Source organism: Arvicola amphibius, chromosome 3, assembly GCF_903992535.2.
Source record: "Arvicola amphibius chromosome 3, mArvAmp1.2, whole genome shotgun sequence".
In the NCBI taxonomy this organism is placed as follows: Eukaryota; Metazoa; Chordata; class Mammalia; order Rodentia; family Cricetidae; genus Arvicola; species Arvicola amphibius.
In genome coordinates, this window is record NC_052049.1 from 151,671,413 (window position 1) to 151,692,758 (window position 21,346).

A 21,346-nucleotide genomic window follows, 5' to 3' on the forward strand; every position below is an offset into this window, starting at 1 on the left:
GGATGCTCTGACGCAATGCTCAGAACAGTATCAAGGAGATGAAGGGAAGGGTGCTCCTTCCCCAGGTATTGCACGTATCAGTGTGACAGCATTAAGGAAAAACTCAAGAAAGAAATGCCCCATTGCAACTGCCTTTAAGTCACCTCCTCTTCTAGCATCAAGTTTGTGATCTTCTGCTAAGTATCACGCTTTTCTAAACAAGTCAGTGAAGCCTCCACATCACACACACGGGAAAAAAATCGATTGTCTCATACAGAAACAATTCCAGCAAGCATTTTGTCTACCACATGCACGTACCTCAGATGTCATACTGTATCCATGCTATAACACACTGTCATTTGCCTTAGCAACAAACACAAAAGCGACAAAAGAAACTTCATTTCTGAAGACAGCTGTCATAACCTATATTGCTAACATCCTAATCTGCTTGGATACAAAGTCACACTGCAAACGGACAACAAAAATTTACATCATAAAACCATTCCGAGAATCCTTTAAACTTGACGTTTAAGATTTTGAAAACTTCTAAAAGCAAATGAAGAAATGGTAACACGTGACCATTTCTGTGACAATCACTTCTCCTAGGAAAACTACCTAAGTCACCCAAATGACTGTCCTACCCCTCCAACTGAACAGCTAAGGGGAAAGTTCGCTAATTTCAGTACGCTGTACTTATGCAGACTTCTGGGCCAACCTCTAGGTGCTGCTGCGGAGACCCCCTTCCCAAAGACTGCCTTCCTCCCCGTCCTCCTGATGGCACTGCACTGCGCAAAGCCAGCACCCTCAGTCGCCTAAGAGATTTGCTACTAGAAAGTCACAAAAACTAACGTCCTTTGGGGAGCTAAATAATGCTATTTTGCATTTCAGTCGAAATTATACTACAGAGAGGTTAACTAAATGGAAGAAGATACGAGCATTTTGCCAACGCCTTCAAGGAAGCTGAAGTAGCAGAGACAAGAACAATCGGAGCCCTCCTCCCGTTCCAGGCCTCTCTTTCTACAAGGAGTGTCAGTACGTAAGAGAAGTATGAGGCGAGCTCGGGAAATGCGGGCGTCAGGGCGCGGTGGTTCCTTGGCTGCACATGCAGCATCTGATAAATCAGCTCCTGCATCCGCGAAGCTGATGAGATGGGAGTGTGGGGGGAGGGAGGAAGACGCCTTAACGTTCGCATCCGATTAACCAGTGCACAACCGCGGCGCCCGCGCCGCGTCTGCGAGGACCCGGGCGTCCCAACAGCCTCAGGGCGCCGGGTGCGGGGCGCAGGGCCTTGCCTGGCGCTGAGGCCGGGGACTAGCGTCTGCGTCGTGGGCAGTGCGCAGAGCACCCATCAGGGATGGGTGAGGCCCTTTGCCTGTACCTGCTATGGACCACGTCCAGCGGTAGAACTCCACGGTGTCGTTGAACGCAGTGGACATCGCGTTCAGGACGCTGCCGGGCTCTGAGTCCATCAGCCCCATCGTGGCGCGAAGAGGTGCAAGCCGCGGCGAGAAGAGAGGCCCCTAGGGATAGTGGGCAGCTGCGGCGGGGACCCTGCTGGCAGCGGCGTCTCCTCCTCCTCCCGGAGCCGCGGCTGGGGATGCGGACGACGAGCAGCGGTGAGCAGCGGCGACAAGAAGCCGGAGGGCGGAGGAGGAGGAGGACCCGCCGCGAGCGCCCAGCGCTGCTCCTCTCTGTCGCGGCGCGCTGCAGCAGCTCCAATCCCCTCGCCCGCATCACGTGGCCGCGCGGGGCGGGGCAGCGCCTCCTCTCGCCCCGGGCGCGGGGATGCTGCGGTCGCGAGTGGTGGCCGGTCTGCGCAGGCGCACTAAGGCCTACCCCCCGGTCAACGAGATCGCCAGAGGGGGATACCTCGTACCCAGTCCACCTCCCCGCGCCTGTGTCCTCCTTCCCTGCCCGCCTGCCCACGGTTACCTCTGCTCTGCCGGATGCATCGTGGGAAAGTGGACCGAAAAGAAGGGGAGTTTGTGGACAAACATGTGTAGGCGAGGCGTTTCTGGTTCCTGCCTGTCATTCACCTCTATTTCACTTGTGCTTTTGCTGTCTTCGCCTTTGGCACGTGCTTGTCATCCAGACAAGGAAATGCAGGTGGTTTCACTCTAAAGGAATGCCATTTGTCTCATGCAGCGGCTATGGCGGTAGTCCGTGGTCATCCCATAAATACATTAGCATATTGTTAAACTCCTGCATGTACTGAAACACGGACCGATCAAAGCCATGTGGTTGTGCCGAATTAGGCTTCTGGTAGTTCAGAGAAGAGGGAGCCGTAAGAATAGGTTGAAAAGTCGGCTTGGTGGATTTGAAAGGATGTTGCTGAGGAGACAAAGGCAATTGACTCGAGAGAAGAGGGCCAACTGATTTTTTTCATTTTGGGGGAAAAAAAAAAGTTCAGATGAGATGGGAAGCAATAGAAGAGGCCACACCTGCGAGAAAACGACAAGAACAAAATGACAGTATATAAATTTCATAGTTTCCGACATAAAGCAAAATGTTTGTGAATGGTCCAGTAACAATTTCCTCTGCTCCTTATTCAGACGTCCCACCTCCTTTTGTTTCAGTTTCTCTCCGCCTGCTGATTTAGAGTTGCTTGTTTTAAAGGCCACCGTGTCGAATGGCCTGACACTGTCAGCGTGAGCGCGTGCTCCGTGAGTGCTAACTCGGTGCTCTACACGGCAAGTCATAAATATTTATGGTGACAAAATCATAACTCACACCACTTTCAGAGCATAATGGGAGTCAAGAACAAAGAGCTTCAGGGAGAAAGCGGGAATTAAAAGTAACTGAATTATTCTAGAACTCGGGCCACCAGAGCCATGTGGTATGATTTTTTAATTTGGCAAACTGAAGCTTCTCTGAAAAATTTCTCAAGTCCCAATTCCTAGTTATGATCTAAAATATTCTAATCAAGTCTCATTTCCTTTGGTAACCTAAGTGTGAGTTAGTTTTCCCTTCGCTTATAATATTGATTGCTACCTCTCCATTGTCTTGGAGTCTTGGATGTTTTTTAAGGAGAACAGATTCCTACTCTCACCTCACAAAACCTCTCCATCTTTGCTTATTTAATATCATGTGAAGTTGTCAAAGCAGCTCGACTCAAGTATTTCATTGGTGCCCCTCTTCTGCTTTGGAGGCCAATTTAAGCTCCTTATTCACTAGGGGGCGCTTGTCACATAAGGAAATCCTAGACAAGTCATGATCAATGTTAACTTAGAAATGGCCTCATACTTTATCACTTGGTCTGCCTTATTTGAGACCATAGTCATTTTTTTATTTATACTTATAAACTGTTCAAGCATACAAAGAAGAAACAGGGTCTTGGGATGTCTCCACTACTTTCCATAAAAGATTATAGTCCACTCTTTAATTCACAAGCAGTTTACAAATTCCAATGATTGTCCAGAACCAAAGCCTGCTGCTGTGGTTTGGATAGATCCCACAAAGTTCATGTGTTGGAACTTAATCACCAATACAGCAAGGTAGAAAGAAGAGGCCTACAGGGAACTGTGTAGGTCATGAAGGCTCCATCTTCATGAAACTGCACATTTGGCCCCTCACAATAAATACTTGCTGTCTACTTTTTTTTTTTTCCTGTGGGGTGACAGGGGGAAAACCCTCACTAGATCTAGGACCTTGATCCTCAGTGTCGTAGTTTTCAGAACTGTAAGAAATAAATCTGTGTTCTCTGTTAGTCACTTAGTCTTTGGCACTCCTTTGTAGCAACATGAAACAGACTAAGATAAAATAATGAGAAGTGGGGCTGTGGCTATTGCAGATACCTGGGAATATGGACATGGATTAGGAGTAAGGTGATGGATAGAGACCGGAAGAGTTTCAAGGATTAGCTATAAAACCTAGGCTTCCTATGAACGTTTAGAATGGTGTGATGCAGAAGAGAGATCTTGGGGAAGAATGACTGCCTAAGATTACCTAAGTGGTCAATAGCAGAATGCTGATGGACATATAGGTTATACAGGCTGTGTTGATGGTACCTCCGAAGGAAACGAAGATCACAACATTGGAAACTGGAATAAATTGTCCTTGTTACAAGATGGCGAAGAAATTGGCAGAATTGTGCCCATGCCTAGGGATGTACAGAAGGCAGATTAAGAGCAATGAGCTGGGATGTATGTATTGAAAAAAATCTAATCAAAGGGTGGGGCAGTTGCTTTTAGTTGGATCTGGTTAGACCTAGCAACTCTCCAACTTAAAGATGTCTGTTTATCCACAAACCTGCACGTGGCTCTGTGGCTCTTCCCTCTATCTCAAATCCCTTGGAGGCCTTCTGGGTCTAGGACTGTCTGGAGGGCAGCAGTTCGAGATTGGCTTTTTGTTTGTTTGTTTTGACTTGGTTTGGTTAGATGTGAGCAAATTTTCTAAATCCAACAAGAGCACACAGCTCTTTTTAAAATTTATTTATTCTCAGGCGAAACTGAATTTCACTTGAGCAAGAAATACATTTATGTGCCCAAGCATCCTGACTCTGGACAGCAAAGCACACAAAGGAGAGCAATCGCCGGGCGGTGGTGGCGCACGCCTTTAATCCCAGCACTCGGGAGGCAGAGGCAGGCGGATCTCTGTGAGTTTGAGGCCAGCCTGGTCTACAAGAGCTAGGTCCAGGACAGGCTCTAAAAAAGCTGCAGAGAAACCCTGTCTCGAAAAACCAAAAAAAAAAAAAAAAAAAAAAAAAGGAGAGCAATCTGGAGAAAGGTAGCTTTCTGGTGACTGACTAACTCCCACGGCCTTAGTGGTAGGTTTGTATTAAATTACAAACACCGTTTCTGTGAAAACCATTGAATCCAGAATGCATGTGATAGCGCACCTTCAGATATTCAAATGAATGGAAAGTCAGCTAAATAAGAGTGTGTGTATCCTTCACACAGGTATCTGTAGTGATTTTGCTTGCAATCACCATGTTCAGCAAACAGACAAAATGCCCTTTCCTAGGTAAATAAGTAAATACAGACTTCCGCAAAAGAATGTAGTTATGCACAAAATACTTAGAAATGCTATAAAGCCAGGTTCCCCTGGTTCTTCTTAAAACAAAGAATTCAGAGAAGACAGACAATTTCAACAGGAGTTTCTTGGCAAAAGCGGGCCAAAGAGAATAGTACACTCATACAACAACTAGAGCAGGCTGACCTCAAGTGCATTGTGGAATTTTAAGAAGTACTCTGTATGAATATTTCTGAAGTGGTTATTATATTTACTGGATAATATGACCATCCCAAATCATGGTGGAGTGTTACCTTTAAGGGTAATTCTTCCCACAATTCTCTTGAAATGCCATAATGGGGTAGGGATGTCAAAACAACAATGTAAATAATATTTTAAAGGTTGGGGTCTTTTAGAGGTACAGACTCTTCATTAGTGTCCATGTATGTCAATTTGGAAAGCTCCCTGGTACCTTCATTTTTAATATATAAGAAAGAACCTAATTGCAGATTCAAGGATATTTAGCCAGAGTGAGGCATTCTGTCAGTAGACATGTCTCTCTAGATCCACCTGGAATTTCCTTTAATTCCCACACATCTAACTTACTTATGTACTTATTTTCTTATTTATTAATTTTGTTTTTCAAGACAGAGTTTCTCTGTGTAGTCCTGGCTGTCATGGAACTCACTCTGTAGACTAGGCTGGTCTCAAACTCAGAGATCTGCCTGCCTCTGCCTCCTGAGTACTGCCATTAAAGGTGTGTGCCACTGCCTGGCCCACATCTAGTTTCTTATCTAACCAGGAGACATAGTCATCAATATATAATCTTTCTTGGTTGCCTCATGCCTAACTCCTTGTCTTCCGTATTTCAGAAAAAAACTCAATGGGTGGGGTCAGAGTATAATTTGCTGACCGAAATAAATCAATAAGACTAAGGCAAAATGGCTTTGCCATCATCAGCCTCCACAAGCTGATGGTAAGACCCTATTACTGAAGACAACACATTCTTGAGTAATAGGACATGAAGAAATTAAGCTAGCATTCAACGGATAGATTCATGTCCACCTCTGCTGGCTAGCATTCATAGTGCTAGAAGATGCTACTCATGATTCTGGAGGAGAACAGTAATCCTCACTCTTAGTCGGCTATGAACCCTGTGAGCTATAATAGCACCTGCCTGAAAGATATGTCCATTGATGCAATGATGGCACAAGTGTTATTGTGGTAACCAATAACTTCTTTATTGGACATCAAAGTCCTCCATAAAGTAGGACTCATACCTGACAATGTTAATGAGGTCAGGAGCCTGAGACTACATAGGTCAAGGACCCTAGGGAATACCTAATATAATTTTTCCACTCAGTGAACGCACCAATAAAACCACTCTTGATGATATATTGCTCTATTCATACATCCATGTGTTGCTGAACCTTCATCAGAAACACTTCTGTGTGCAGTAGATGATAATTAACACCAAGACCCACAACTGAACAACGTTCAGAGAGTGAGCACTCAGCCTGAAATTGGATGTCTTTAGCATTCCTTTTCCCTCAAGACTCAGGAATTTATATAGAATAGGAAATTAAAATATCGGAAGAGCCAGAGGAAGTGGACAACTTCAAGAAAATAGCGTTTTCCAGACCCAACAGGGAAAATGTACACATGAACTCACAGAGACCATGACTGCATACACAAAGCATGCACAGGTTCAAAACATGAACAAGTTCAAGTCAGAGAAAATCCCTACAATGAAAGAGGGAAAGTGAGCACAAAGCCCCACCCTTAGCCAAGAAACTATTTAATAGCTTATGGGAGAGAGAAAATCAGTTTATGTCAATGAAGTGACACTAGGCATATCAACCACACTCCAAGGTAGACCCCATGCTCAGGAGTAATTGGTCAACACATATTGCACTCCATGCTTCTATGTGTGTGTGTTTGATTTGGTTCTTTTTGTTTTGTTAGAGGGATAAAGAACATTAAGTTGGCCAGGTGGTGGTGGCACACGCCTTTAATCCCAGCACTTGGGAGGCAGAGGCAGGTGGATCTCTGTGAGTTCGAGGCCAACCTACCTGGTCTACAAGAGCTAGTTCCAAGAGAGCCTCTAAAGCTACAGAGAAACCCTGTCTCGAAAAACCAAAAAGAAAAAAAAAAGAAAAAGAACATTAAGTTGGATAGGGAAGAGATGATCTGGGAGAAGTTGGAGGAGGGGAAAGGGTATGATCAAATTATAAGGTATGAAATTCTCAAAAAAAACGACATTTTTAAAAGACTAAGGCTTTATATAGAAACAGGCTAGAATAGCCATGTGACACTAGATTAGAATTTGGCATAAAGCACAAACTTATTTGGGGATTAATACAGATATTAATGATTATGCATAGATGCATTTGTTATGTGGGACTGGAGATTTAGCTCAAGGATAGAGTCCATGCTTAGTATGGATGATGCCCTGACTTTTATGGCCCTGAAAAATAATTACCTTTGCAGCAAAACCTCCAAATAATTTTTGTTCATAGCCTACCTTCAAGATATCCACTTCATGATACCCATAAGTGTGTTCTACACATAGTGATGTCTTCCCCAGCAGTGCAGGACTGAAATAAGAAATAGGTAATCTGACAGTGGATAATCTAATCAGATGAAAGAAAAAGATGACTATTACAACCATGATAAGAATGTTGATACGAACTGTTGCTCTGATGTGGTAAAATGAACTAGCCTCTTGGTCCTGCTCCTCAAAGCTCTAATCATGAGAGCAACAGTTCCAATTGCAGCTTATTCCACAACACAGGGAACTGGTCTCTCTCTGCCATCTGCAGCATACAGCTTGACTCCGAGGCTCAGTCTGGCTCCACTCCACACCTGTCCTCGTTTGTCCCAGAGTCCTATTGTCACCAATAAGCTGAGATTTCCATCACAATGGAAGCAGCACCTTCACCAAAGGCTTCCCAGGCCCATTTCAGGGACTTCTACCCTGCCACAAGATCTGGAGTTAGCATTTCTACTAACTGGTTATGCCTAACTGTGAGTCCTCCTATGTCTCCATGGCCTTCCTTTTCAGAGAAAAGGATTATTTTACTTGCTTTTTAATTTTTATTTTACAGGAAGCCACAGTTAGAGACTTTGAATATTGTAAGGATTGTGGGACTTTTTAAGCCATGCTAAGCTCTATATTGTTGATTAACATGAGATCTTTTAGATAAACAAGAAAGAACAGGTTATGTTTTAATAGTGATGAATTTGTGTTTGAATTCAGTTGGGTAGGTAAGGGAGGATCTTGGAGAAGTTGTGGGAGGGGAAAGAGTATAACCAAAATATACTGTATCAAATTGGGGTCAGTTGTTCTGGCTAGTTTTTGTCAATTTGGCACAAACTTGAGTCCCCTGGGGAGAAGGATCCTAAATTGAGGAATTGCCTTCATCAGAGTGGCCCATGGGCATGCCTTTGGTATATTTTCTTTATTACTGATGGATGTGGGAGGGCCCAAACCACTGTAGGTGGTGCCACCCCTGGGCAAGTGGGGCTGGGGTGTATAAGAAAGCCAATTGAGCAAGCCATGAAAAGTAAGCCAGTAAGCAATGTTTCTCCGTGGTCTCTGACCCAGTTCCTGCCTCCAGGTTCCTGCCTTGAGTTCCTGCCCCAACTTCCCTCAGTGGTGGATTGTGATGTAAATAATATGATGAAATAACCTTTTTCTTTCCTTGTTCTTTTTAGTCAGTGTTTTATGATAGCAAAAGAAAAGCAAATTATAGCCGATCATTATGGAAAACCAAGTAAATCTTGAAATATAGGCTCTATATTTTTCAGTAATTGTGACAAAGTTGTCATACTTGATAATAAGGGGACCTGAAGATTTGGTATATTGATACCTTGTTCTATCTTCAAAAATTCTACATAAATCTTAAACTGCTCTAAGTAAAAAAAAATATTTTTAAATAATAAATAAGAAGCCAAAATATGACACTTTGAAGTAATTTTGAGTCTGGGAATTTATTCTGAGGAAACATCTACCATATATTTTAATGTAGATTTACTAATATCATCTGTAGAATTAGCACACTGAGATGCTTAGATGAAGTCCACCATAAGAAGTAGTGTGAGTTCTCAAGAAATTCTGCTACTGGCATTTCATTGCTACTAGAATTTATACCTGTTAACACTTTTATTTAAAACTGGCTGTGAATAACCCAGAATCCTCAAAGAACTGACAGTATGTTTCAGATAAGCAAGAGTGACCATAATAAAGGGTAAGTATTGATGGGAAATGACTCTTAGCTTGCTCTTTGACCTCATAAAAATAGTTAGTTCTACTGCCCAAGCCTGTAACATTAAATAAATGAAGCAACCATAATGAATTAGGTAACATTAGCCTCAAAAACACTATTGATGAGATGAGACTTGAGGAATGATGGCTTGAAACAAAAACAAAACAAAACAAAAAAAGAACCTCCCAATTTTGACAGAAGATATTCCCGTTTATTGGAAAATGTAATAAATAAAATATATGTCATGAATAAATATTAACTAATAGATCATTAAATAAACATCCAACTGAGTTTCTGTGTATGCTGGTTTGTAGTGTGTGCCAGGCTGCCTTTCTCCTAAGTATTCTTTGAGAGAAAGATGAGTAACATTTTAATATAAAGCACTAAGTATAACTTATGGCCAAGAGGGCAGAGGTTAGAACTCACAAGGTAGCCATTGTGGGGACAGAGCAATCATGCATGACTTTCCAAAACAAAGGTTCTTGTGATTAGTTAGGTGTGTGTCCCAGTTTCATTTCTGTTGGCATGATTAAAATATCCCAACATAGCCAGGCAGTGGTGATCCACACCTTTAATACCCGCACTCAGGAGGCAGAGGCAAGGAGATCTCTATGAGTTCGAGGCCAACTTGGTCTACAGAGCTAGTTCCAGAACAGCCTATGCTACACAGCAAAACCCTGTTTCCAAAATCCAAAAGGAGGGGGTGGGTATTTTATTCACGTTAAAATTTCCCCATCAATAAATGTAATTAAGACAATCCCCCACAGATACGCTCACATGCCAACTGCAGCTAGACCTTCATTGAGCCTCTCATCCCAGGAGAGTCTAGATCAAGTTAACAGTCAGAACTAACTGTCATAGGGTAGGATAACATTTCACACAGTAGTGACATTTTAAGAGTCAATCTTTGGCAAGGGAAAGTAAAAGTTAGATATGATCAAGACACATTATGTATGTACATTAAAAATGATCAGCAAATAAATACAAGATGTTCTTTAAAAACAAAACAAGCTTAAAGTGAGAAATAGAATTTCTGCTTATCTCAACAACATTGTACATAGAATAAGACGTGTTGGAAGACTGCCATGTCATAAGACCAAGGCAGGAGTATCAGATGGTAGAACCGAGGATGAAGACTTTGGGAAATCATGCTGAGGTGTGTGGGCCTTTTCTGTATATAACTGGTATAAAAGATAATAAACACAACAGTACTTAGTATCTATTTTAGAAAACATCCTTGATTTGATGTTTGAAAGATGCACTTCAGTGGTCAATACTCTCAACAGGGAAATCATGAACCTTTAGAGTGGTATAAGGAAGAGATAATTAGGCTGCAAACAGCAGCTGTAGATGTGGAGAAGAGAAAGGTTTGAGCTGAGTTTAAGGGAAAGAATTGGAAGAACTGAGCATGCGGGCACAGAAGGAGGACTCCACGTAACCCAAACCATGTCTGAAATGGTTTATATTTATATTTATATATTTTTTTTAACTTTTGCTGCCATAGATGGGCCCGGAAATATGAGGGTTCAGAGGCCTCATTTGCTGCTTCCTTTCCTTTCCTTCTTTCTTTCTTTCTTTCTTTCTTTCTTTCTTTCTTTCTTTCTTTCTTTCTTTCTTTCTTTCTTTTGGTTTTTATGATTAAATACTCTCTCTGCAACTAAGCCCAGCAGCAATTTCATCAGTGAATGTAGATCTGGAAGGATTGGCACCTATGAGCTAAGGAGACGCTGCTCCAACACGCCCCTGCTATCCTGACTCATCATTCGGTGTAGCTATACCTTCAGTATATGTCTGTGTCTCTATATTCCTCTACTCCATAACAGCCCACCATCGCTGCTTGGATTCCTATGATGAATCTCTGTTCTCTACGCGAGGGCGACCAGATCAAGCCAGTCCCATCCTAAATGCTACAAACCGCTTTCCAAACACCAGCTCTACCACGTGACTGCCTTCTACAGCTTTTTCTTCTCTATGAAGTAATTGATATCACTCAATGACCTATCTGGGCTAAGGAATATTCTTTGGAGAAAGAAAAGCAAATTCTTATTACTTGTGTTGTCCTTACCATAAGATATGTAGAATTAAGTTGCAGTGGTTTAACAATGACGTAGTTCACACCCCGTCACGAACATTTTTCTAGGTATCAATTTGAAGCCGAAGTAGAAGGAATATCATGCCTTCATTATCTACTGAGAGAATCATTTTGTTGAAAAATAAAATCAAGTATCAACAGTCAGGCTTGTCTAGCAGAACTGGAAATTCAACACATTTGCAAAATCTTATTGCAAAAAAAAATAGATCCAGTCACATTCCCTACATTACTAGAAATATTTTTGTGCAGAATAATTTAAGCCACTTCCCAATAAGAAATGATGAGTGAATTAATGTTGGACCACAAAATTGCGTACTCTCAGCAAGTTTCTTTCTGGTGGTGTGCATTTACTTCCTCATTTCTGACCGAGAATAAATAAGGGAAAGTCACACATTTTGAGTTCATGTTATAGAGTCCTAGCTAGAAGCATGCTTACAACACGCTGTTTTAACACATGGGATTCTACTTTAAAACATATTGCAAAGATCACAGGTTTCCTGAGCAGCAGGTAGGACACTTCTGTATTACAGTGGAAAGTATCCTTCACCAGCAGTCGGGAGAGACTTGGGTTCTATCTCTGGCCCTAGTATGTGTGGGAACAGGCAAGTCAATAGATTTAGTCTCTCCATCTGATAAACAAAGATAATCCCCGCCATATCTACTTTACACAGTTGTGTGGGATGAATATTTAAGTTTATTTAAAGAATGGCATTTGTTTTTACTACTGAAATAGTTCTCCACCATAAGTTTACATGGAAATTAGAAATGTCTCAAGACACAACCATATCTCGTAATTAATAATTGAATTAAATAACTACATATAATGTTCTAAAAATGATTTTAACCTGTGCGTCACGACAGGGCTTGAACAAGCCTTTCACAGTGGATCACATATCAGATATCCTACATCTCAGATATTTACATTATGATTTATAACAGTAACAAAATTACAGTAATGAAGTAGCAATAAAAATAACTTTATGGCCGGGCAGTGGTGGCGCACGCCTTTAATCCCAGCACTCGGGAGGCAGAGGCAGGCGGATCTCTGTGAGTTCGAGGCCAGCCTGGTCTACAAGAGCTAGTTCCAGGACAGGCTCTAAAAAAAAAAAAAAAAAAAAAAAAAAAAAAAAAAAAAAAAAAAAAAAAAAAAAAAGCTGCAGAGAAACCCTGTCTCGAAAAACCAAAAAAAGAAAAAAGAAAAAAAATAACTTTATGGTTGGGAGGTCACCACAACATTAGGAACTGTATTAAAGGGTGGCAGCATTAGAATGGTTGAGGACCACTGTTCTAAAAAGTTCTTCAAAAGTACAAAAAAGAAATAGCCATTAAAAACTATTTCTAGGCCAGGCAGTAGTAGTGCAGGCCTTTAATCCCAGCACTTGGGAGGCAGAGGCAGGTGAATCCCTGTGAATTTGAGGCCAGCCTGGTCTACAAGAGCTAGTTCCAGGACAGCTAAAACTGTTACACAGGGAAACCCTGTCTCAAAAAAACAGAAAAAAAAAAACCCTATTTTTTCCTAAGAGGAAAAGTTACAAGTATCCTACAATATGTTTTTTTGTGTGTGTTGAAGCTCCACCCCCAACAAAAATGATATAAAATGATTGTACAGATTTGATTACAATGTTTACATTGTAAACAAACTTAGATAGTTGCTTTTCTCATTCTTTTAAAGAACATCTCTTATTGGATGTAGGGTCAGCATTATTTTATCTTTCTTTCCCATTACATATAGTTAAGAATTAGCTTACAAGTACTTCTCTCTCTTCTTCCTATGCCATGTATTCTACTCAGACAGTTCATAGAGAAGCTACAATTCCTTCAACAAGTGATTGTTAAAGGAGACCTCATGAAATGCTACACAGCAATTTTCATGTCCCCCAAAAATGTTACAATGGAGAACACTTTCCACAGCAGCCTTGGTCTGCACCAGCACTGATGAGGGCAGTACATTTCACATTTCAGAGGAAATTACTAGCAAAGGAAAGAAAGAAGGCTCATTGAGGTCAATTACTGCACTAAGGTAAGAGTTATTGATGATCAAGACCAGCCTGGTCTACAAGAGCTAGTTCCAGAACAGGCTCCAAAGCTACAGAGAAACCCTGTCTCGAAATAGATAGATAGATAGATAGATAGATAGATAGATAGATAGATAGATAGATAGATAAAAAGTTATTTGAGTAGCAACAGTGTCCTAGCCACCTTTGTACTGTGGTCCTGAGAACCATCGCCCAATAAATTAATGTTCAATAGAGATGACAATTGTCGATTAAGAATTGCCTGAAAGGTGAATTAGTTTGTGTCTTTACTTAGGTATTTGGTCATTGTGGAAAATCTGGGTCAGCAGTAGTTAATGGATATGAGCATTCCAAATCATCAGCTTGCTAATGATGGCCAACTGGGCAGGCTCTTCCACCTTGCCCTGCCATTCACTTCATTCTTGGAATACTGTTCCTGCCATGCAAAGATTCAAAGTCCAGCCTATCTTCTTTTCCCTAGCACAGTCTTGAGAGGGCTGGCTCATTCCAGGCATTTCCTGTCCTGAGGTGCTCTTAGAAAATCTGGCTAATCTTGGGGCTACCCTGATCCAGATCCTCCTTCATGCCTATGAAGGTGCCACCCAGGGCCGTGACTGACACAAACATGTCAGCCCATAAATTAGCATACACGTTGATCTCCACTATTCATTACCTGGTGCTCATTTATAACCAAGAAGGCCTGAAATAATTACAAAATAAATATGAACTTTCATGGATAACCCTACTTCGGTTCCAAGAAATACTTTTTCAAAATCCTGCCTTAAGTCTTTTTAAATAAAAGCACCCACATCTGTGAGCCTGGGGATTCTGCTTCTGATGGCATGGACAGTGGATACTACTCGAGAACTGGAGTGGTGGAAAGGGGCTGGGCAAGAGGAAAGACAAAGAAAATAACATGTTGAGGTCCTCTGTTCAGTCATTCCCAGTAGTGGGAACTCATTTTCTTGCTTCTTTTAGTGTATCAGTTTTCATGTATCAATTCAATGTATCAATGATTCCTTCATGGATCTGGATTCAGATTCACCGAAGAATGCATTATTTGCAACAGTTCCACATGAGCAGCCAAGGAATAGTTGCCATGTGGAGAAAATGTGGCTGTCGGACATCTGACACAGAACTCACCTGCTGGGAGTGTGATCAATGTGATCACTTATACTGGTTTTTAAAAAAAAATTTTGAAGGTAGTGTGAAAAAGAATATAAAAGACTTCATCGCTTTATATTGATCATGTGTTGAAATAATATTTCTCCAGTGATTGCATTATGCTTTTAAATTTCAAAGAATGGGTAAAGTTTTAACATCAAATATGAAAAAAATGAGCATATGTGGGATTCCCCTCTGTATGCTGTGAATATGTTTTATTACCATTGGTAAATAAAGAAGCTGTTTCTGCCAATGGCTTAGCAGAGTAAAGCCAGGTGGGAAATCCAAATGGCGATATAGAGAGAAAGCAGGTGGAGTTGCCAGATGCCGTGTAGCTGCCAAAGGAGAAGATGCTCAGCAGAACCTAGCCAGTAGGCCACAGCCTTGTGGTGATACACAGATTAATAGAAACAGGTTAATTTAAGATATTAGAGTTAGTCAGGAATATGCTTGAACTATTGGTCAAACAGTGTTGTAATTAATATAGTTTCTGTGTGATTATTTGGGTCTGGGCGATTGGGTAACTAATGAACAGTCTCTTATTACAAAGGTTTGCACTATATTTTATTTGACAACACCAATGTATGATTTAAAGATATAGGTACTTTGAACAGTAAGTTAAAATTTTAACTCTAGATAATTTTATCTACAGTTTATTTTAATTATCTAAAGTTTTCATTTGTATTAATTTGAGTGTGATTCTTCATTTTAATAGATCATTTTAAAGAAAAATTATCTTTTAGAATCTAAGTGTAAAGTCATTTTCATCATATTTAACTTTCTGAAAATATATTTAAGGTATATATTTGTGTTAATAGTCATAACTTGTGTGAAAAATACTTGTTTTGTTTTGCATTCATTTTCATTTTTTTTTTTGAGAGAGGGTCTCACTTCGTACCCACTATTACTCACCATGAAACTTAGGCTGGCCTCAAACTCACAGCAAATCTACCGTGTCAGTCTCCCAAGTCCTGGTATCACAGGCATGAACCACCAGACCCAGTGAAAATCTTAATTATAGCAACTTAATAGGTGATAATTTTCTGATGAAAATAAGAACACAGTTATGAAGAAAAGTAATTTGTAAATTATGTTTATAAATTATGTACTTTGATGTTATCAACCTCTGAAAGATTACTGGCTCATTTACAAGAATGTCTAAAGTGTAAAGAGATAAAAACATTTGAATGCGTCTTATGTTTTGCTAAATATCAGAATGTAGAAACCATAACTTTAAACAAACATTTCAATTTGACTATTATTCAACAGTATAGTTTTGGTAGGAGGAAAGGACATATTTTTTATAGGTATTTAGTCTGACATTTAAATATTTAAACAAGAGGAATGTGGGGTTCCCTTTGTTCTCTTCTTGTGTACGTCACAAATGTCAGAGGGCTACCTTTTTTAATCATAAAGTGGACCCAGTTACCAGAAAGCCCCCAGCTAAGCACTCTTCCGAGTGGAGTGTCACCTTGCCTGAAGCCTCTGCAGTGGCCCCTGCTGTTCTGTCCTAGGCAGTCACAATGGCCTCTGAAGGTCTGTATGAATCTGTGTAGTCTGGGTGGAAAAGAGAGAATGAACTTGGTACCGTCCTTGCAAGCGTGTTCCACCATCCCTGCTTCTTCCAGGGTGAATTAAATAGTCTGAAAGTTGCTGAGACAGATTTCAGACACTGCAAAGCTTCTGCAGTGTGTGCAATGCCATACTCGTGGTGCCAACTTTTGGTAGAAACTGGGTCAAAGGGTGGAGTATGTAGAAGTGGTGTCCTTCAAGAGGAGCATGTGCCAGCTGAACAACAACAGGAGTTCTCCTGGAGATCCGCAGGAAAGTGGCCAGCTCACTTGCCTGCTAGGTTGGCTCACACATTATTTTACTAGTACTGGGACATGCACCAGTATGTCCAACATGAATAAGGATGTAAATGAATAAGGATCTGCACATAAATCAACCATCTTTAGACACTGATAGCTATTTCCAGTGACCAAATGTATAGGTTTGAATAATACAGAAATAAAAATGGACCGAGAAGCAGTTGTCTGTTTGGTTTTTTTCTTGGGGTAATAGTCCAGGACAAGTCTTCAATCTGGTCTAGACTTCAGTCTTTTATCTGAAAAAAAAAAAGAGAAAATTAAACTGCCTCCTTTGGAAACTAGTGTTAGGATCTGATGAGACTGTGTATGGTAAAGCACGTTGATCACCACACGGCAGTTAGAAAATACAAAACGCTGGCATTTCGGTTGCCCTCTGCGAGGTTTCCTTCAGAAACCTGGGACTGATCGCCACTCTACTGATACAGTCGTTGCTTGGGGTTGTTTGATGTGATTCTCTGGTAAGACATACTTCATTTCCCAATGACTGCGACCCAAATTTAAATCACCCAAATCAAATATCAAAACCATTGCAGTATGATTTTAAAAAATTGACTTTAAACTCTGATAATATAGGGATACTTTGGTTTCGCATTCTTATTACTCTACCTTTTTCTTTTGATTTTTAAAAACCAGAAGGTTTATTCATAAGGGGAGTATGCTGCTAGGACAACTGTAACATGTACCATTTATCTTGGTAAAAGCATCATCTGCTTTTCTTCCATCCACATCCACTCCTCTACTCCTCTATGGTATTGATGAGGAAGGGACCTCTTAGTTTGTCTCATTCTGACTGTTTTTTTTTTTTTTTTTTTTTTTTTTTTTTAGAAGAAGAAAGGCTCCCTGGTTGCCTGCATCCTCACCCAAGAGGAATCTGTGGTTCTGACTAGCCGAGCTGCAGGATACTCCCTGACATCCTTGCCCTGTCAGGTAAATCAAGGAGTGAGTGAGCCTCTGACAGCCACCGTGCTGAGTGTCCACGTACAAGTCCAACTCTAATCAGAGTTGTTATAGGAGAGGCTAATGTGGGTGACTTCTGTCCTGTACCCTATGGAGTGCCTTGCTGCATCTTTGCATAGGGCAGATAAATCCCCCATGAAACTTTGCAATGAAAGGAATGCAGCAACACAATGAAAAAAAATTACAGGAAATTGCTCCTATCACCAAAAATTCACATTTTATTATTTAGGAAGGAAATTCCAGACTACAATACAATAGAATAAACTGGTGATTTTTTTTTCTAGCCAACTTAAGAAAGGATTTGGGTTCTTACAGTCCAGTAGCAAGTTTTGTCAGGCCCCTTCTAGAAGAAACAAAAGGTCATTTTCTTTCTGGAGACACTGTCTTTAACGCCGAGGGTGTGGGTGGCTTTCTGGGACTTCAAGGCTTGTCATTACTGAGCTCATGTGAAGATTTTTTTGTGCATCAGGACAGCACAGACTTGGCTGTGATCTGAGCTGAAGCTGCCACGGGGTCCACCTGTCTGAGCATGTCTGGAGAAACTGTAACACCAGCTGTTTTTCTGGGGCCCGAAGAGAATGTGGAACAGCATGAGCTTTGTATCCTGGTTGGGCTAGTAAGCATTTTGGGTAAATCATGAAACTCTATGATAGATTTCTAACTAAAGGGAGGCCATTGAGTCTCCTCCAAGGAGCTCATTCTAAGAATGGGAGAAGGGAATTGCAAACTCCTCAGTCACATACCCTTATGCATCAGAGGGGAAAGGAGGCCCGAAAAGAGCTTTGCGACTGGCTCTCACTCAAAGTCCAGTTCAGTCTAGGATCTGGGTAAATGAGATATGTAAGAGCTTCAAGGGCGATCACTGAGTGCTCCATAGAACATCAACGTGCATGAAAAGATGTAATGTTTAGATTGAAAAGGGGAGAAAGGAGACAGTAAGGTGTTAAAATGGAAAAAAATCAAACCAGTTCAACTTAATAAAGCATTGGACAAGCAATACATTCTGGAACAGGACAACATTTTGGACCAAAGATGGGTCAGAATATCTCACCATACCATGCGCGTTAATCATATTTCTAGTAAAAGAAGAGGTGGAGACAAACAGAAACAACCGGATTGGCTGCAATTAACATGCTCTTCATATGGGCATGGTCTAATGCATTGGCAGCCTGTGATTGGCCAGAGCTCAAGCAATGAGTTTGTTTGCTGTCCAGACAGGTTTAAACTCTCGTTGTGCAGACCCGGATTAGACTTCCTTTATTATTCAAGCATGGAGACTGGTTCAGGCAAATGCATTTCCACTTACCTTTGATGGCTGCCAGTCTGCTACAGATCACCAAACTTAGATGCTGTGAACTTTGAAGCTATGTGTGGAGAGCAGAAAAGTTCTTTGCAGTTAGTGTAGAAGCAGTGGAGTTTATTAAGAACGAGGTGCTTAGGGGACTGTGACCGGAGAGCAGCGGTGGCTCTGGGAGGAGGAGGAGTATCCCTAGGGCAGGCATATCGCTAAATCCAGACTTGTTCCTGATCACAAGTGGAAAGCTTCCTGAAAATGAGAGTGACAGTCTTGGGAGCAAAAAACCAGACAGGGAGATAGGGAAAACACACTCTGATATCTGGGTGGTTTTCTTGTAATCTTGACTGTGAATACAAGCTAGTGTTGTCCTGGTTCTCTCAAAGCTAGATGCAGGTTCATGACCCAACAAACAGAAGAAGTCGCTGCCATTAACTACTATCTGGTCAAAACCACCTAGCCTGATTAGGTTTTTACAGTGTCCCTCGCTTTGCAGCTACTGTTACCATCATCACCACCACCATCATCATCACCACCATCATCATCACCACCACCACCACCATCATCACCACCACCATCACCATCACCACCACCATCATCACCACCACCATCAGCACCACCACCACCACCACCATCATCATCATCACCACCACCACCATCATCACCACCACCACCATCACCACCACCACCATCATCACCATCATCATCATCACCACCACCATCATCATCACCACCACCATCATCATCATCACCACCACCATCATCACCATCACCATCATCACCACCACCATCATCATCACCACCACCACCACCATCATCACCATCCACCACCATCATCACCACCATCATCACCACCACCACCATCATCATCACCACCACCATCACACCATCACCACCACCATCATCACCACCACCATCATCACCACCACCATCATCACCCATCACCACCACCATCATCACCATCACCACCACCATCATCACCATCACCACCACCATCATCACCACCACCATCATCATCACCACCACCATCATCATCACATCATCATCACCATCACCACCACCATCATCACCACCACCACCATCATCACCACCACCATCATCATCATCATCATCACCATCATCATCATCATCATCACCATCATCACCACCATCATCATCACCACCATCATCATCACCATCATCACCATCACCACCATCATCACCACCACCATCATCATCACCACCACCATCATCATCATCATCATCATCACCACCATCATCACCACCACCATCATCATCATCATCACCACCACCATCATCACCACCATCACCACCACCATCATCATCACCACCACCATCATCATCACCACCACCATCAGCACCATCACCACCACCACCATCATCACCACCATCATCATCACCACCACCATCATCATCACCACCACCATCATCACCATCACCACCACCATCATCACCACCACCATCATCATCACCACCACCATCATCACCACCATCATCATCGCTGTCACTTTCATTTGTATTCAGCACATATTCTCTGTGTGCAGACAAAGCAATAAAATAACCAGACACTGTTCTGGTTCTTATAGAAGTCATAATCTGGAGTATAGCATGGATAAACACACATCCGTCGGACATTTTGTAACAGCTATTTCTTTTAAACTAGATGCCATTTGGTGGGTTGGGCACATCAGTGAAGAAGTACAGATCTAAGGATCTCATGCTCAAAGTATATGTGGTTAGGGAGAACAAACAGTAAACGCAAATGAACAAGATTACTATTGATAGTGATTTTTTTAAAAAAAAAATCTGTGCAAGGATAAGCGTAGGGATGTGATGAAGAACTGGAAGAAAATCATGGAGGTATAGTGCCATTTCACTTGTATTTTAATAAATAAAACTTGCCTGAGCATCAGAAAAGTAAAACAGCCACACCGGCCAGCCTTATAGACTAGGCAACAACAAGACACACCTTTAATCCCAGTAGCCACACTAGTTGCCATAGAAACCAGGCGTTAGTGGTGCACACCTTTAATCCCAGAGTTAGAGAGGATTATAGAATGGGAGGAGACGGCTCTCAGTCACGATCTCATTCTGAAATTCCTGAAGGCAGGACCCCCATTCTCAGACGAAGGTCGTGGTAAGAGCCAGTAGTTGGTTGTTTTGCTTTTCTGCCCTTCAGGTTGAACCCCAATTTCTCTCTCTGAGTTTTTATGAATTGGGCTTCATGGAGGGCTTGTAGTTGCACAAGGTCTCATTAAAAGCATGACACAGGGCAGGGGTTGAGGGTGCTAGAAGGCATTCATGTTGGGAGAAAGCTCACAATGGCCTGTAACTCTAGCTTTGGGGAGACATGATGCTATTGTGAGCACTGGCACTCAGATGCAATCCTTCTAAAGATATACATAACTTTAAATAAAAACTAATATTTTCAGGAAGAAAAAATAACGTTTGAATGTAAAAAATGAACTAAGGATAACTCCTGAATATATATAAAGATCTATGGATGAGGATTCGGGCAGAAATTGAAACAAAATGAAGGGCCCTTGGACCAGGAAATGTCCTACTGTGCTGAAGGAACAAAGATGACCATGAGCCGGAAGCTACTGAAGGAGGAGAATAATGCAAAGATAGTTTGCAGAATTGAAAAATGTCCCCTTGGACTAGGAATGTAGAGCCGAGGTCAAATGCTCACCAACATATTCAAAGCCCAACTGCAGAAATGAAAAGGGGGTAGATCTTGCAGAGACTTGGAGATT

The 21,346-nt window shown here is 41.7% G+C and overlaps 1 protein-coding gene across 4 annotated transcripts in view; it reads right to left on the reverse strand.

Moving 5' to 3' along the window:
- Elovl4 (ELOVL fatty acid elongase 4) overlaps window positions 1-16,472 on the reverse strand; it is a 41,299-nt gene extending 24,827 nt beyond the window's left edge. The window contains exons 1-5 of one of the 4 annotated variants that reach the window (XM_038322571.1): window positions 15,940-16,472; window positions 15,381-15,511; window positions 11,263-11,383; window positions 7,454-7,562; window positions 1,912-2,420 (exon numbers count right to left, since the gene is read on the reverse strand). In XM_038322571.1, coding sequence (XP_038178499.1) covers window positions 1,912-2,011 — 100 coding nt within the window. In that variant the 5' untranslated portion in view covers window positions 2,012-2,420; window positions 7,454-7,562; window positions 11,263-11,383; window positions 15,381-15,511; window positions 15,940-16,472. Of the gene's footprint in view, window positions 1-1,357; window positions 1,722-1,911; window positions 2,421-7,453; window positions 7,563-11,262; window positions 11,387-15,380 lie in introns of those variants that run through there. The other 3 variants (XM_038322573.1, XM_038322572.1, XM_038322569.2) reach the window with 3 other exon arrangements.
- Window positions 16,473-21,346: the final 4,874 nt, after the last annotated feature.